The 18,788-nt window shown below is 44.8% G+C and overlaps 1 protein-coding gene across 1 annotated transcript in view; it reads right to left on the minus strand.

Annotated features, from left to right (window-relative positions):
* Positions 1-887: 887 nt before the first annotated feature.
* Positions 888-18,788, minus strand: part of LOC308302353 (protein diaphanous homolog 1-like) — a gene marked incomplete at its 3' end in the record, with an annotated part of 81,362 nt that continues 63,461 nt past the window's right edge. Inside the window, exons 13-19 of the mRNA XM_080746608.1 lie at positions 14,462-14,577; positions 11,686-11,750; positions 7,925-8,104; positions 4,933-5,505; positions 1,176-1,290; positions 982-990; positions 888-892 (exon numbers count right to left, since the gene is read on the minus strand). Coding sequence (XP_080602734.1) covers positions 888-892; positions 982-990; positions 1,176-1,290; positions 4,933-5,505; positions 7,925-8,104; positions 11,686-11,750; positions 14,462-14,577 — 1,063 coding nt within the window. The remainder of the gene's footprint in view (positions 893-981; positions 991-1,175; positions 1,291-4,932; positions 5,506-7,924; positions 8,105-11,685; positions 11,751-14,461; positions 14,578-18,788) is intronic.

Here is an 18,788-nt window from a genome sequence, read left to right on the forward strand (position 1 = left end):
AAATGGTTACAGTCAGTTTTCAGAAAAGGTTATCGGCCATCAAACAGGACAGGAGGCTGTCTCATCCAATCAAAATGCAGGTGGGGGGTGCAGATGGGGTTCTGACAGACAGACAGGCTGAGTGGCCACTATATAGGTGAATGCAGATGGGAACGCTGCCAGCCTTGACATTTCATTGATGTCGACAGCTAGCAGAAGCCCATGTGAACCTGTGTGTGTGTGTGTGTGTGTGTGTGTGTGTGTGTGTGTGTGCGCACGCACAGTTGTCTGACATGTCAAATGAAGTGGGCAAGAATGTATGTGTGTATGGAGATTGCATCTCAACTGAAGGTCAGTTGGAATAAACATGACACATTCACGTGCTCCATCACACACACACACACACACACACACACACACACACACACACACACACACACACACACACACACACACACACACACACACACACACACACACACACACACACACACACACACACACACACACACACACACACACACACAGTTTGTCCCTGCGTCCTGGTGTCCTGGCTATGATATGAATATGGAGGAGCGGAGCAGAAGGCTCAATGACACAGGGACAAGGTGATAGGGGTGGACAGGTGTGTGTCTGTGGTGTGTGTTAGTGTGTCATGCCAGGACAGCAGGTGGCTATTCAAAGGGCATCAGTGGCCTCGTGCTTAAGCCCGACGCTTGGTGGCGTATTTGTCATACAGCCGATCTACAAGCTCACAACATGCCGTGCCGCAGTACCTTGTGAGTCAAACTTTATCCTCCACTCCACCTTTTGTCCATTCACAGCTCTCTCTCTCTGTCAGAGAGAGCATGTGTTAATGTGTGTGTGCAATGGTATTTGGACAATGTTTTGGTGAATAACGTAAGGGCTCAGTCTGTTGTTCACATGGGGCAGAGAGGGAAAGAGAAAGAGTGTGGGAAGGAAAACTATGAAATAATGCATGTGCCCGTGTGTCTCTCTTACCTTTGGAGGCTGGTGGAGGAAGACGAGTAGATGTGGCAAACAGGGAGAAAGAGAGACATTGTTAATATCATAAACTGTAATATGGAGTGGAAAACTGGAAATTGATTTCATGTACCCCGGAGAGGTAAATGCAGCATGTATGCGCGGCTTGCACGCACACTTGCACACACCTCTACGCATACACACTCACTCACTCTTGGTCTGAGAGGAGAAGGCAAGGGTCAGTTTTGCAAAGAGCTCGTTGTTTTCAAATTTGTTCTCTTTGACGCCGACCCAAAAGCTCTTCTCTTTTAGGTCCTCTGGTCCAATCTGAAAGGGGGGAGAGGGGGAGAGAAGGGGAGAAAAAGATGAGAGGATGGCATACAGAAAGAGACAGAAAAAGACAGAGAGAGAGAATCAACGGATTAATAACCAGAACAAAGGGTGATGCTTCAACACTACACTGAAGTTTGACAAACATCACTGTCAGCGGTCTGATTACAATAGAAAGTGAAAGTGTCCTAGATCCATATACCCCAAGACGTATAGATTTTGTGTGTTTGTGAACAGCACATGGGCACCCAGAGCCATTATGATAAAAAGTAGAATGCCGTGCCATCTCCATTGGCCCACAAACGTAGCTTTTCTGCCCCTCATTAATGTAACTCTGTTATCTTAATGGCTCCAGAAGTATGCTGTACATCAGTTGCCAGGATCCAGACCGTACACTCCGCCCACTGACTGGACTGCTAAAGTCTTTAGTGTTTTAGTTTAACATCACTGCAGTTTATTTTCACCAATGGACAATGTACTTTTACATAATTTGTCTCTGACAAATTGCCTTTTTTTTAACATAATTTTTATCCCACGATTTTGCAACCCATTTTCATCCAGTGCCAATTGCCTATGTAATCCTGGGCTCTGCTCTCCCTCTGTCGCGCCTGGGGAGACAACGGACTGATCTCATGCTTCCTTCAATGCATGAGTAGTCCAAGTTGTTTCTTTTCACCTGACAGGGGGTATTTCCCCGGTGGAACACATTATTCGAACCAGTTCCTTTCCCCTCCATCAAGCGCGATTACTGCATGTTTTTGTGAGGGTATCAACCCTAGGAGACACGGGAAGAACATGCAAACTCCACACAGAAAGGCCCTATCGCCGACCCCACCTAGGGTATGGGCGCTGATGACGCGGAGGGAGAAAAACGCCCCCAGCACCCACAGCGTCCCCCGGCGGGAGTCGAACCCAGGACCTTCTAGCTGTGAGGCGAAGCGCTAACCACTGCGCCACCGTGCCCCCTACAAATTACCATCTGTGACAAAGTGTACTGTGTGTACCAGTACTCTCTCTATCATTAATTCATTCTCATGTGGTTAAATTGGTTGCAGATTTCTATAGTTATGACACAGACAAGGTGCTACAGTAGACTATTGTTTCTTTCTGACCGGGATGCCGGTCAGACTTCTGCTTTTCAAAACTAAAACTACATTGCTGAATGCTGTATGTTCATATAATGTACAAGTTCTGAGCAAAACAAACCATAAGACAACAGAACTATTTGTTACAGTGACAGGTGATCCAGCTGTGTAACAGACGTCACTTAAAAATGACACTTCACTGAGCAAGGATGCCTCATTTGACAAATCGATTCATGTCTTTTCATCTCAACCTCACATCTCGCCCCTGCGTCGTTAACTAGGAGGAGATAAGACGTGAGGAAGAGATGCGAGAAGTGTATCACACTGACAAAGTAAAATCTCATCAGGCTGTCCATGACAATCTATCTGTAAATATTCTACATTTTCGCATAATAGTTTTGTAGGTGAATGTGATTATGACATAATAAAAATAAAAATAAAATAAAAATCGGGCAGGAGAAACAGTCAGATACAGATTGACATGGCTGCCCGAGAGAAGCGTGTAGGTGGTCACTGTTCCACAGGGCTTACAGAGACTCCACTTTGAGAAGTTCTCTTCAGTAAGAGACAAGAAAATAAACTTCCCGATATTAACCCCAGAGAGGAATTTGGCAGTTCTCCTCGTTGAAGGGACAAGAGCTCCTCTGACAGCTAAATGTGTTTCTGCCGCAGCCCAAGGGATTTACAATCACTGGATTGGATTGGTATGATATTGTAATTGCATTACATTGAATTGTAATGTGTTGTACAGCAATCAAAGAATGTCCAGCAACAATATAATATAAACTGTATATGTAAACTGTATATTAATACCAGTATGTATATGTAATATTGTATGTGAACCTTCAGCAAAGTGATTTGGAAAGATGTTTTTTGTGGATGCCAATGTTTGAGAGAGAGACAGAGACACACACACACACACAGAGTCGGGGAGGACAGATGGAGGAATGGATGGAGGAATAGAAGAAGGGAGAGAGGGTATTGACGAGAGGAGAGGAATGGAAGGAGAGAGGGAAAAGGGTAGAGTGTCAGTAGAGTGTTTTGTGTGATTCAGACAGAGATACTCCTCTTCATCAGTTCCCTGCCTCCGTCTTCCTCTTTGCTTCACCCCCTGACCCACCACCCACACTTTATTCTCTCTCTCTTTTCATTCCAGTCACAACTTGCAATTAACTTTGTGTGTGTGTGTGTGTGTGTGTGTGTGTGTGTGTGTGTGTGTGTGTGTGTGTGTGTGTGTGTGTGTACAGTATGAGTGTGTATCTTCTTCCTAACAAAAAGACAGCGTGAACACAGAAAGAAAGACAACGAGAGAGAGGGAGAGAGAGGGGGTAGTAAGTTCACAGATATGATGCCTTTCATTATGGACGCAGCCTCAGGGTGTGTGTGTGTGTGTGTGTGTGTGTGTGTGTGTGTGTGTGAGACCGAGAAAGTGTGAGAGAGCGAAAGGAGGGTGAGAGCGCGAAGGGGGGGAAATGTTAATTTAAATTACAAAAGAACGCTGTCCTTTCTTGACGCAATTTAATTATCTTTGAGCAGCCCAGTTAAAAGAAGCAGGCTTATTAAAAAACAATTTCTGTGACATCCTCGTCAGAAAGAGAGAGAGAGAGGGAGAGAGAGAGACTGAATGCTCAAGAAGTCGAGTGAAGCCATTAAACAGTAGCTTCAGGCTAAAGAGGGACAGAGCCGTTTTGATGTTTTAACCATCACAGATGAGAGGAGGAGAAACATGATGCACATAGTCATGAGATACACCCCATTCGTACTGCAGTGTGCTGTAGTGTCACCAACACACACACACAGACATGGGTATACCCTTGGCTATAGCACACTGTGGAGCGTCATGCACACTCCCCATTAGACTATGTGAAATTTCACTTATAAATGATAAATGATCCAACCCGCACCATATTCCCACTAGAGATAAATGCACTAGGGCATGAAATATATTTTGGGAGGCTGAGCTTCGGAAAGATATTCATCTGATTTTATATATAGACACACACACACGCACACTCACATACACACTGGTGAGAGAAAGGCCGCTTAGAATATATTAACACATACAATACATAATTAATAACGTTTTGTTGTTCACATATAAACATCTTATTTAAGTTAAACGTGTAATGAACTGAAGAAATAATATAATAAGTGATAAATGAATGATAAAGAAGAACCTTGAAGTCTAGACTGTCTTTTGGCCACCTGTGACCATTAATAGTGATAATGGAGGCCTGTGTTACGTGTCATTCAGCCTCACTGGCCTCAGCATTCCTGCGTCTATGTTAAAGTAAAAGCTGGTAATAGTCTAATAACAGATTGGCCTCCACGTCCAATCTTTAGCTACAGATATTAAGTTATGTGTGAAGTAAATTAAGCCTCATGAATCACAACACAACATGCACACCCCAATTCAGTGGGCTGAGTTGTGATTGGTCTTTTGAAGGAACAAATATACTGTATACAAGTAGTGTTCAGACAAAACGCTGTTATGGCCACACTGTATAACAGAGAGAGTTCATGGTGGCACTGTGACACGCTCTGGTCCACTCACCTTGCTCCAGTTGGCTCTCTTCAGCTGAACCTCGGGCTTGTACTCCTTCTTAGCCTCGAGACCGAACGGGAGTGGCGGGGGAGCAGGGGCCGTCCAGCCACCCATGCCGGGTGGAGGAGGCGGCGCAAAGCACGCACCCCCAGGAGGTGGTGGCGGCGGTGGCGGTCCTCCAAACATCCCGGGTAAGGGCGGAGGGGGTGGGGGACCTGGGGGTCCTGCCATGCCAGGGAGGGGGGGAGGAGGAGGAGGCGGCGGTGGTCCCGCCATACCTGGCAACGGCGGAGGGGGAGGGGGGAGACACGCCTGGCCGGGTAGAGGAGGAGGGGGTGGAGGGGGTGGAGGGCCACCACCAACATGCCCAGGTAAGGGTGGTGGTGGTGGTGGTGGCGGGGGGGGTGGGATCCCCACTTGGCCAGGTAGTGGTGGTGGGGGAGGCGGAGGGGGCGGTGGGGGCATGCCCGTTTGGCCAGGGAGAGGCTGGGCAGGAAGAGGCGCGCCAGGGGTTGGCACAGGAACGGTAATTGTGACAACTTTGGTCTTGGCCTCTTCCAGATCTTTAGACAGCTTCTCGATCTGGAGAGAGAGAGATAGGGAAAGAAGGAAAAGAGATGATAAGAGCATGGCAAATTGGGAGAGAGAAATGAAAGTTACATCGTCAGCAGAAGAATATCTAGCCCACACAGGATTTTAAAGGGGGAAAAAGTGTGGACAGCAAGGGGCTGACGTTCTATATTTATATCAGCGAGGTGACAGAGAATCCAGAGAGAACTCCCTGTGTTTTTAGAGTTAGCTGAGTGACCAATGGACCCTTTTCACATCAGAACATTTTGACAGGTAAACACAGTTGAAAGTATTACTGTTACTTGTGCTTGTGTTTCACTGAGGAATTCTTCTGTGTCAGCATGAAGTTAACAATCCAGGGCCTCACCTAAACACCTATGGTAAATGGACACCTAAAAATGTAACACACTCACAATGAATGTCATTTACCTTTGAATGTCATTTACCTTTAGCTGTGTTTATCAGTCAAAATGAATGATGTGACATGGGTCTATACTACGCCATAAGAGAAGGAATAGGGTGAGCATTTGCATGTTAACTCATACCCTGCCAAAAAAGACGTTTTCTATAATAAAAACGTCTTTTTAACTATGGACCTCCCTGCCAGACGTCTTCTGGACGTCTTTTTTTTTTAAATAATAAAAAAAAATTGGACCTCCAACAGTGTACTAGCCATGATCGCGATCGCGAAATTGCATGTTTAACCCCCATACCAACCCCATCTTTCAAACATGGCAGCCATGTTTGTTTACATTTGAAGAAAACATAAGGGCTGCCTTCTCCTGAATGCCTGAACGGATTTCCAAGCGGATTTTTTTGTTTGAAAGCTGTGAAAAGCATGCACATGCATAGTGCATGATCTGTGCACGAATGTGTGCACCCTTTGTTGGCGAACCGGCAATATAAGAGGTCCCACTTTAAATATGGCACTGAAGAAGTTAATTGTGCATATATGTGTATGTAAAAGTATACATAGGAAAATGGGTTTCTGCACCAAAGTACACAAACACAAATTGTGTGACGAGAAAACACATGTGCCAGCAGCCTGTATAGTTCAGAAGATGTGCTTAGTTTGTCCAAGTGAGTTTGTGCATGCACGGGTACACAAGTGCATCTGCTGGTGGTTGCATGCGTCTGTGCACGTCTGCCGCTGTGCCTTGTGACTCGGAGAGACAGATAGTGACAGACATGGTGGTGGTGGGGTGGGGGGGGGGGAGGGGGGCTCAAAGGCTGGCTGTCTTATGAAGGCAAAGGATGAAGTGCTTGGAGAGGCATCATACGGAGGGACAGTGAGAGATCTCTACATATGAAGAAATCTATGCTGGGCAGTGCCTCAGACGCAAATACAGAGAGGCATCGCAGGATGACAAGCGTCTTTGATGGTTGGCTGTTTAATGTTGAGGATGTTGGACGTGTGTGTGTGTGTGTACGTGTGTGTGTGTGTGTGTGTGTGTGTGTGTGTGTGTGTACGTGTGTGTGTGTGTGTGTGTGTGTGTGTGTGTGTGTGTACACAGAAGAAATTATTCTGCTAGTATCAGCCAGTTTGTATCCGGCCTGCCTGGCGATCTGTGTTCAACTGTAACTGACACGCACGCATGCACACCAGATCCAGGCAGACTGTTGTGGGTCATGGGGCGTACGTGCATGCATGTGTTTACTGAGTGTCACTGTTAGGCAGAGTCCAGCTGGTATGGCAGCAGGGGCTCTGACAGCTACATACTCCCTGCCTCTTCCTCTTTTCCCCTTCCATTCTTCTCAACTCCCACTTCCTACAAACTCTAAAAATTCTCTTCCTCTAATAACTTTTCTATAACCTAGGTGCACTGTGCAAAAGGTGCATCCTGGCCTGCCAACTCAAGAGTCACTTGTTTTTAGATCCCGTCCAACGAACCAAAAGTACACCCCTCCCCACCTGCTATTGTCTCAAAGTCATTACTTTTGCGTGCTTAAATGGCTGTTTGAGCATCAGCATGTGTGGAGTTGTTTCCTGCATTGTTACGTTAGTCATACTAAGTCATCTGCATGGAATCTTGACTGTTGTCACAAGGCATTTATTATTTTTCACTATACCAGTTACTTTTTACTTCAAATTGTCATGGAACATTAATTCCTTCCAATAACAGCACTCCAAAAGCATCCACCTTATTTGACTTACCTGTAACCTAGCAACAGCTACATTAGGGTGCTGTAAAGTTGTTGTTTTTTTCTTTCTTTTGTAATAACACATATTAATTATTAAACTGTGGTATAATTGCAATAGCATGGTTTCTACTGCCTTGCATTGAATCCAACTCCCATGACCTCTCTCCTCCCTGTTGCACCTGTGACCTAAGCTGATCAACAGTATTGCATTGTATCTGCGTTGGGGGTTTATTTATATTCTCCGTTCATTGACCTGAAGCTGTACAGAACTCCATCAGTGTGTGTGTACCTGCTCATTCAGTGTGCTAAGCTGTCGTTGCAGTCCCTTGTTCTCTCTGTCTGTGTCCTGCTTGGTAGAGAGCAGCTGTTCCTTCTCCTGGCTGAGCACCAGCAGACGCTGCTCATAGTCTCCCTCCAGCTTCTTCAACTCCACCTGCAGCTCTTGGCGCGACGTCAACTCCACATCCAGCTGATGTGCACACACACACACACACACACACACACACACACACACACACACACACACACACACACACACACACACACACACACACACACACACACACACACACACACACACACACACACACAATGAATAGACATACCGAAATAGTTTGTCAGTAGCATAGTGAAAACATATCAGTTCCTGCTATCAGTTATGCATCAGTAACATGTAAGACAAACAAACATACTGAACACCAAGGAAAACACATGTACGATAGCTACTGCATACCGACACACTCATTAGAGCTTGACAGTAACGAAAGGAATATTTTCACTGGACTACTCAACATCAATCATGTTCAAATCAAATCAGTACCGTAACTAAACTGGATGTGTTCAGCGTTGCTTGGATAACTGAGGTACAGTATGGGCATAGTCTGTAAATCTGTTCATTAGCCACTATTCATTAGAAGAACAGTTGTTTTTTGGAGTGCATATCATACATCTGAAACGACAGATTAGTGTGGGTGCAGGAACAGTGCGATAAACCACAGGCAGCTGATAGTGCTCTTGTTGTTCCTTCAGTTAGTTGTTTTGTGAAACATGAAATAAATCAAACATGGATGCTGCCTTGTGTCGGAGTCTGATGCCAGCGTTTTGCTCGGTCTGACCAGATTGTGAAACACAGCTGGTTGAGGTGCCGTCCAACCACATTTGGCCCAGTTCTAAAGACAGTGGAGGAACTGGCTTTAAGCCACAGCACAGCTAAACCCATTCGTCGACAACAGAAGCAGGGTTCCTCTTGGCCAGATTCTCTGGTATTGCCAGGGTGTTGGTGCTATGAAATGAGTGTTTTGGGCAGTGGAGATTGAGGTGATCCGTTGTGGAATGCATGGCTTGAAAATGTAAATTGGCTTCCAAAAATATGAAAACAAGATAAAATAATTATTTTGCAGCATACAGTTTTGCAAATCGCAATGACACTCTTGTTTTGTCTTGTGTTATAAATCCAGCGCACTCTTTTCTGTTACATTGGTGCCTTTTCTACCCTCCATAAAAGCCCTCACTCACTCACTCATACCCTTTCCTCACATATGGCAATGCAAGGGAACAAGAAAAAGTGATTAGTTGAGACTCCAAAAACTATTTTTAATTGACTGAGATTCACAAGCTACTTTATAACCATTCTTGGAATACAGTGATTATGATTACACAATGGAAAGGAAGAAGTATATTTTTGAAGTATATTTTGAAGTAGAGAAGCATCAGCTATATTAAGAACGAGGGTAATTGGATGTTCAAAATGTTTTAGTGGGCGGACAACAAGTCAAGCTTCTCTAGCTGTGCCCTTACTTTGCTTGGTGACGCAAATCATATTTATAACAGTATGGTAGAACCTCATCTAGTGGTTGTTTTTAATGAAGAATGGGGCTGGGTCTCGCATATGCCTAGGAGACGTGTCTACAGTATGTGGGTGTGTGTTTGTGCCTAGAAAATATCTAAAGGAGACCACTGTGTGTGTGTGTGTGCGTGCGTGCGTGTGTAGGGGGGGCTGGGGATTTGTAGCTTGATGCACATATTCTTCTCCTGCTCTGACGAGTTGTTTATGCCACTTAAGTTATTTACTGTAGTGAAACCATCCGATTGGTTCAGGCTAGTCCTCTTTATGACAACCAATTCTACATATCAAGACAGTTAATGTTAAGCTCAATAAATGCATGAGGTTTCCAAAGTCAATATTGTTCAATAATTGTGATTTTAATATTAACCAAAATAATTGTGAATTTTTGCTATAATGGAGCAGCCATAATTCATATCGAGTGGCGAAATTACTTTAGGTATAGTTTGGCCAAGAGGCTGCAAAGGTCACACCTTTCATTAATCATTCATTTGAGGGATGATAATTTGTGAAGCAGTAAAAAAAAAAGAAAAGAATTCAGAACGTCCAATGCATATTTAATCAAACAGCTAACATTTTACCTCTGTTCTCCAAATAATGTGTGCGTATGTAGTCTCCTTCTGGCAGCTGAGGCAATTTCCATATCTCAAAGACCTGTAGAAGCTATTTCCTGCAGCATGGAGCGTTCAATTTCATTGTATACTTTACAGCACAATTGAAGGCCAATTAATGTCTCGGGCTCCCACGCTGTACTTAAATAATCTCACTTCTCTTCTCACTTCACTTTTAATGCATTCTTTGCCTTTTAGTTTTAAAAACCCCCGAAACAAATAAATAAATAAAACTTGACGTATTATTTCTCTCACATTCATCAACTTTCGAGGATTTGTAACGAACTCAAAATACACACACGCTTGCACACAAACACACACACAAAGCTGTTTAATTTGCAGACAGAGTATTCCTTCCTCTCACTGTCAGCTTCCTGACAGCCTCATCCCTAATCCCTGCCAGAGGGACTGGGTGCAATTACCCCATCATACCCAACCATAGCACTATGGGGCACATCTGATTTTAAGTGTGTGTGTGTGTGTGTGTGTGTGTGTGTGTGTGTGTGTGTGTGTGTGTGTGTGTGTGTGTGTGTGTGAGAGAGAGGGGGGGAGAGAGAGAGTTTGCGTGCGCGTGTGTGTGGTCACTGCACATGTTGCCATGTGTATGGATGGTCGAGTGTCTGTATATCTGTGTGCGCGTGCATGTGGCGGGGACTAGTTTGTGCTTCCCCTTTGCAATTATCCTGTCACTCCCATAATAGGACAGAAACACCGGGGTAGCGCCCCCCCACAATCAAGGCATTTACCCCCTCCATGAGCATGTGCGCGTGTGTGTGCGTGTGTGTGTGTGTGTGTGTCTGTGTTTGTCCGTCTGTCTGTTGCCAGCCTTGGAGAGCATCTCTCTGTCGGGTGCCTGTCAGATGTGTGTGTGTGCGTGTTTGCCTCCGTTCCTCTCATCTCTTCTTTCTCATTTGTCGCCGCTTGTCAGGCGAAGAGACTAGCAAATAGAATCTCATTAGGGTTCCGCTGAGTACCAGTCCAGTGTGTGTGTATGCCTCTGTGTGTGTGTGTGTGTGTGTGTGTGTGTGTGTGTGTGTGTGTGTGTGTGTGTGTGTGTGTGTGTGTGTGTGTGTGTGTGCGCGCGCGCGTGCGTGTGTGCGTACGTAAACGCATGAATACGTTTGCATTTACAGAAAATAATTTCCTTGTTTTGCCCCATATCGTTGCTGTCGGTTGGAAATATGTCCTCATACATATGTCCAAAACTGTTACTAAAAGAACGTGTGACATTTTGAGCTTGAAGATTTGCTTTTTTTTATACTTTTGTGAGACACTATAGTATGACAAAGTAGGGCATTAGTTTATGAAAAAGTTAAAATATTCAGAGGTGTCTGCCCGACAGCAACGACATATAATGTAGAGAAGATTGCATTTGTGCTTTGTGTGAAATATGTTACAGCTGCACACTACTGCTATGCCAGCATATGTACGTACTCAGTAAAATCCAGTTTTGATGTAACTATTTGTAACTCTATGACAGGGGTCCTTTTGGTTAAATTAGTTAAGTTAAATGAACACTCCCATTTTACAATGTGTGTGTGTGTGTGTGTACTGTACATACAGTACATGACAGTGTGTGTGTCTCTAAAAGTTCACCTTCTTCTCCAGTTCTGTGGCCTTGGCCTCGCTGGTCTCCACCTTGGTTTGATCCACCATGTTGTCTGAAGCAGAGACAAAGGAGGAGGAGGGTAAGATATGGGATTCAGACAATGCACCTGCTCATGTCTGGGCCGTGAAGACATCGCACCTTTTGGTCTGGCACATGCTGTTCACACACACACACACTTACTCACATTCACACAAACATGAGCAAACATGCTTCTTATGCACGGCTGGTGTCCTTCTCCCTGCCACCTGTTTTTTTTTCTCCTCCTCTTTTCTTATCACACTTATCAAAGTCGAGATGGGTGAGATGATAGATGCATAACTGTAGTTAGAGGTGGAACAAACATTTCCTGCTTCGGATCAGTTTCCCATAGCTTCATTTTATTGGCTCAGTTGCATATTTTAACCGGATATAAATATGAAGGTGTCATGCTTTTCCGGTTCAAATTTGCTGCTGAGCCAATCAAATGAAGCTATGGGAAACTGACCCGAAGCAGGGAATGTTTTGCCACCTTTTGGAAAAAGGAACTGCAGTTACGCACAGAGCCTATTGCAGAGGAGTCTCGAAAAGTAAGATCCTATCTGCTGCATCCTGATTCTATCCATCACTACCCCACACCACCCACTCAGACAACAGACACCCACACCGCCCCCCCCCCCCCTCTCTTCCTCTCCTCAAAGATTACATCTCACATTTTCTTTTTTCCTTTAATGCCTTTTTTTTGTAGTGAGTACAGAATGGAAAAGAGAGAAAAATAACCACGGTCCCTCCACCACGGCTATTTTTCTCTAACTTTCCATGTGATTTTGAGGGTCTGCTGCTCCGGTGCCAGTGTTCCAGTGTGTTGCGTGGTTAGCTTAGTTTACTAGTTAAGACTGACCAGCAGGAATAGTGTTGAGGTAGGTGTACAGGTGGGCACACCGAGCAGTGTGCAGCAAAGGCACAATCTGGCACAATGGATGAGTGCCACGCATCGACTGAATGAAAGACGGCAACCCATGGAGCTGAGTGGGTGGAAACGGTACGAGACGTGGGAGAAAAGAAATACAGAGGCGTTGAAAGCGCTCAGATGGAAAGCTGCACGAAAAGCCAGGGAACATAAAAGTTAACGGCAAGTGAAACGAGAAGGTGTGCACAGAAAGAAATGCCAAGTGGTAACAAAAATAATGGGCAAGTGTGCAAAGGAATAAAAACTATACATACACAAACACGTGTGTGTGTGTGTGTGTGTGTGTGTGTGTGTGTGTGTGTGTGTGTGTGTGTGTGTGTGCATGTGTGTGTGTGTGTGTGTGTGGTGTGTGTGTGTGTGTGTGTGTGTGTGTGTGTGTGTGTGTGTGTGTGTGTGTGTGTGTAGCAAGTGTGAAGTTAGGCAGAGGAAGCAGAGAGTGTGAGAGAGAAACGGCTGGTGGATAAAATGAAAAGAAATGGAAGATAATATTGCAGCCCACATATCTTTCAGTATGTGTGTTTCTGTTTGAATATATACAGTTACTGGGTGTGTGATGCGGGGAGGGGTGGATGGAGGGGGGGGGGTTGCTTTCGTCTGTCGTGGCAGCGAGGCTAAATGGGACAGGCTTCTAATAGAGAGAGAGAAAAAAACCTGTGTGCAGAATTTTCAGAGTTCAAAGAAAAACACTAAATAATGCATGCAGGGCAGAATTGGGCTGCTTTCCACCGATAATAACACTGGCAGCCTTAAAGGAGGCCAGCCAATGTGTTTGTGTACTGTGTGTGTGTGTGTGTGTGTGTGTGTGTGTGTGTGTGTGTGTGTGTGTTCACGCGCGCGCAGCAGGACACATTTAGAAGCAGTACAATTAGAGCCTCCTACAGTGAGCAACAGAGAGACGCCATGAAGGAGTTTTGAACTCTGGAGACATGGCCTCTCAACGCCCACTCGGTTCTCTCAGTTTAACTTTAGTTTAGTCAATGGACTGTGCTTGTGTTTATTGCAGACAGACTACAGTATACAGCATATACAGTATACTGTATACGGGGAGAGGCATTGTATTGGACAGCAGGTAGTGCGGTCAGACAGGAAACATAATGTGATAGTATGAGAGGTGGCAAGTGTCACGAGGCGGATTCAAATCTTCCAACGATGTGACTGCATCAGGGTGTGCGCCGCTCTCAGTTCCACACCATCAGTGACATTGCCTGGGAAAAGGCACCATTTTACCATGGTGCTTGAACTACAGTCAATTAAGCAGGGACTAAGAGACATTATTGTTAAAAACTTCACACGACTGCATTTATACTGTCTTTTAAGCTCCCACAAACTGTACGATGGTGAGACTTGTAGCTGTATTCTACAACCCACACTGACATCTCTCTCTCTCTCTGGCACCATCCTGTGGTCTGTCTGGTGCACTCCATCAGCTTCATCGCCTATCCATCATATATTGTTGCATGTGAGTATGTATGTGAATGTCGAACAATGGGACTGTGCTTGCATGCGTGTTCACTCGTGAGTGCTTTCATTTCTGAGGGGGGGGCGGGGGGGTAGAGAGTGACTTCATTTCGATCATCCAACCGTGTCCTCAAACAGTGCTCTCCCTCAAGCGGGGCCATATGAATCAAATGGAAGAAAATGGCCTTCAAATAAAATGAGGGAAAATATGTGAAATGTGGTATTTGTCTCCAGACCTTTCAATTCCTGCTATATACCGTGTGTGTGTGTGTGTGTGTGTGTGTGTGTGTGTGTGTGTGTGTGTGTGTGTGTGTGTGTGTGTGTGTGTGTGGTCCAGTGCACGTGTGCTTGTAGCTCACCTATCAAAACCTCAATGTCCAGGCTGAGGTTACGGCACTTGAAGTCTGGGTCGGCACCATTTCTGTGAAGCACAATCTGACCAATGCACTCATCCATCAACTTGTAGTACTGAGGCCTAGGGGGAGGACAGGTAAAAAAAAGAAAACACCACCACATTTACAAGTATTATTAGAACAAGGTGTGATGTGATGCATGTTATATTCACAGAGTGTTCAGTTTTTCCACAATGACAACACACACACAGTCACACGCACACGCACACACACACACACACACACACACACACACACACACACACACGTCACTTTGTCTTTGCGACTGAGATTGGCTGTCCGCATGAGCGTGACAACTTCACTTTCTTGTCACAAAGATTGATTGTGTGTGAGTGGGATTGCAAGTATGAGCGTGTGTGTCTGTGTGTGTGTGTGTGTGTGTGTGTGTGTGTGTGTGTGTGTGTGTGTGTGTGCAGCGTCCTGTGTCTGATCTAGCTGGTTTCACACAGACACTCAATTTTGGAGGTGTCTGATTCTCTGACCCTGTGTGACGCTCCGAGAGTCACAAACTCAATACTTTATTTATTTCTTCTCTCTCTTCCTTTGTCTCTCTCTCTCATATTTGTTCCTCCCTCCCTCCCTCCCTCCCTTCACTTCACTTATTATTCTTTTTTTCTTTCATCTGAGGTTTATCCGTGGAGCAAGAGAGACATCTAGTGTCCGTTTTGGAAAAGGGAGTAAAAACAGAAATACTTGCATCTAAAAAATAAATATTAAAAAAAGAAAAGAAAAGGACCCTGGCCTGAATCCCAGCAGACTTGTTTCCTTTGTGGAAATGTTTGGATGAGGCAGTTCATCAACCAACCACTCTGAGGGCTTTGGATGATGACAAGCTATCGGACAGTTTAACAATAAGCAAGCTTTGAATGAAAGCCACGGCGATGAAGTCCACTTGTAGGGCAGACATAATGGCAAGGCGCTCAATTCTAGCAACTCCTCTTTAACAACGTCCTTCATCTGAAACTACTAGTAAGACGCCTCAGGGCGACATGTGCCAATTCTTGGCTGGGGTTAGTTTTAGGCATAGTTTTACTGAGGTTAGGGTTGGGTTTAGGCATAGTTTTACTGAGGTTAGAGTTAGGATTAGGATTGGGTTTAGGCACTCACTACACTGAGCACACACCCAGTGCGCATTTCCGAACGCACCCTTTGATACACTCGGACTGAAAGACCTGCAGAAAACACTCTCCCGATGTATATCGGTCGGACCAGTTACCCAATCTCAACAGTGCCTGTTGAGATTGGCAGAACATGCCCATATATGTGCATTACCAAATATGGGCATTCCCAGATATGCCCTCAATATCGATGACATCGGGACAGGGATCTCCATACGGGCATAGAACGGACAAGGACGTCATTAATTTGCAAGTGTGATCTGTGTTGACTTGTTCAGACTTATAATAATTGCTCTGTAGATCTCTTCCTTTGTGGGTACAGTGTGCACACTGTGCGTGTATTGCTACCTGAGAAATGTAAACTCGTTTTTATTTAGTGTAAATTTTGTATTTTTGGAGTTGTTCTTGGGTATCTGTTTTGTGTATCATGTATGTTCTATTTTTGTTGTTGATGTCTTGTATGTAAAGCACGGATTGTATAATTTTTTATTTCTGCCTCTTGGCCAGGTCACACTCGAAAAAAGAGATTATGTCTCAATGTGTTTTTATCTGGTTAAATAAAAAAATTAAAAAATCTGGGAATGCCCATATATGGGCATGTCAGAACATATGGGCATGTCAGAACATGCCCATATATGGGCATTCCCAGATATGCCATTAATATTGATGACACTGGGGACAGGGATCTCCATATATGGGCATAAAACGGACAAGAACGTAATTAATTTGCAAGTGTGTGTATAATAGCCGGGGACCCAGTCACCAAAATGGGAGGGGACCTGTGATTTTCTGCCGTACTTTTTATTTCTGTTTTATCTATTAGTTTGGTCATTAAGGTCCACAGAATGAGAGGCCTGCTCTGCTGGAAAAATAGTTATGGCCATTTGTATATTCACTGTCCCATTGACTCCACTAGAAATATTTAGAAAAAGAAGAAATGTCTGCTTTAATTAGCATGTGAGGGGTCAAACTAGGGGTTCTTCATGATTCTGAATCCATTGCAAGCATTTATTTTGCATGAAAAACATTTCTTTGGCTAGATTTCAGCCACCCAGTCACTTTTTTCCCACTTTTCACAGTTTTGGGCTGGCGAAAGTTAACCCAAGGAATGTTTTTCATGCAAAACAAATGCTTGCAATGGATTCAGAATCATGAAGAACCCATTGTTTGACCCCTCACATGCAACTTAAAGTTGTACTATGTAACTTTTTTTATAAAACAAATCTTAAAATTCTCCTAACTATTAAATCACAAAAGTTTTAGAAGATCCGCGCCGTGAATTTCAGCCTGTAAAGCCTTCTCTGTATGTAAACTGAGATCCTTGCCGTGGACCGGATCTCGCGCCAAAATTGCGTCATCACACTACCGGCCAATCACAGCGAGGGTTATACAACTGCCGGCCAATCACAGCGCATCTTGAAGTGGGGTCGCTATGGCAGCCATATTTGTTGTCGCCCGTTTGTACCATCCCTTCTCTAGGTAATTTCGCCTACCAGGCAGGGTGAAGGAGTCCGTATCTCTGGAATTACTGAACGCACAGGAACAAGGGACCCCTTAAAAGATAGATCTCAGCGAGGTGGAGGCAGACGCGGGGGTCTGAAGGTACGAAAAACGTCCGAAAGACGCGGACGCGACCGCGGTTTGCTATAGGGCTAATGACCACTAGTTGGGCATCTTACACAGTATGGCTTTAAAGCAGATGTTTTTTATTTTTTAAATATTTCTAGTGGAGTCGATGGGACAGTGAATATACAAATGGCCATAACTTTTTTCGCGATGTTTCCAGCAGAGCAGGCCTCTCATTCTGTGGACCTTAATGACCAAACAAATAGATAAAACAGAAATAAAAAGTACGGCAGAAAATCACAGGTCCTAGCCTATTCCTTGAGCTTTTGGGCTTGTGGGTCCCTGGCTATATAGCAAGTAAGCATAAGCATACTGTGTGTGGGTTGGAGGGTAAAAGAAGGTGTATTTGTGTGCATCTGTGCTGTTGTGTTGGGCTGTGTCAGTCCTCATTTTGGTTCATTTTCAGGACTGCATCTCCAGGCCAGAATGAAACACACTGCAGAGCCCGAAAAGGAAAAAAACAAATGGCCAAGAAGCATGCATCATGTCAGTCACTGGCCGCACACGTCCGTGCAATCTACCTCTACCGCCCTCGCTCTCTTTCCGCTTCTGTCTATTCACATCTACCAATTTAGCACATTTCTCCATTGCTTTTCCTTTGTGCCTCTCCCTCGTTCCACATCTCTCCCTTTCCACCAGTGTAATTTCCAAGCTGTACTTTCCTGCCCTCTGCCTCTCTGTGGACTCTATTACGTACCAGTGCTATTGTGTTGCTCTGATCACCTGGAGGGCAATGGAGGGTAGGGAGAGAGGAAAGGAGGGCGGACAGAGGTTAAAGAAAACTAAACAAAGGGAACCCACTCCAGCCAAGGACATTAGAGAAGGGAGGGGGTTGGCGAGGGCAGAAGTAGAGTATAGTATAGCTATAATATTAAGGAGAGATACGTAGATTCACATGATGGTTATGTGCAATTGGAGAGGCAAGAATGCAGGGAAAGGTAGCTTGTCCCAATAGATGGGTCTACCGTTGTTAGAATCTTATTCTAAATTATTTCCACTTCCCCAGCTCTCCCCATCCTAGCCAGTGTTCAACATCAACCACAACTTCCTTCCTGTCTAATGAAATTGACACAACGACCTCTCCAGCAAAACAGCTCAGCACAACTGTGTGTGCATACTGTGTGCATGTGAGCTTGTGTGTGCTTTCTCAGCGCTCAGCTCGCCATCTCTGGACTTGTTCATTCTATTATTCTATCCCCATCTTGCTTTCCACTCATTCTCTCCTCGGCTAAACCCCCCGGGGGCCTCCGCGAGGCATATTAGCATATTTCTGGTGATAACGGGTGAAGGTGCTCATTTCTATTAAAATGGAATTGGACTCTTTTGCATGTATTAATTTCACAGCTGTAGAACGGCGTGCTGGAAAATAAACACTGGAAATGGAAAGGGGGAGGCTATTTGAGAGGAAGGAGGGGGTGGAAGGAAAGAGGGACATGGAAAAAAATAACAAGGAAGAGTCATCCTCCATATGGCCGGCGGTCCGGTCCAAATATTGTCACCGTTAGGCAGAAACCTTGTTTGTCCATATT

The sequence above is a fragment of the Nannobrachium achirus genome (assembly GCF_963921795.1).
Source record: "Nannobrachium achirus genome assembly, chromosome: 17".
Classification (NCBI taxonomy): Eukaryota; Metazoa; Chordata; class Actinopteri; order Myctophiformes; family Myctophidae; genus Nannobrachium; species Nannobrachium achirus.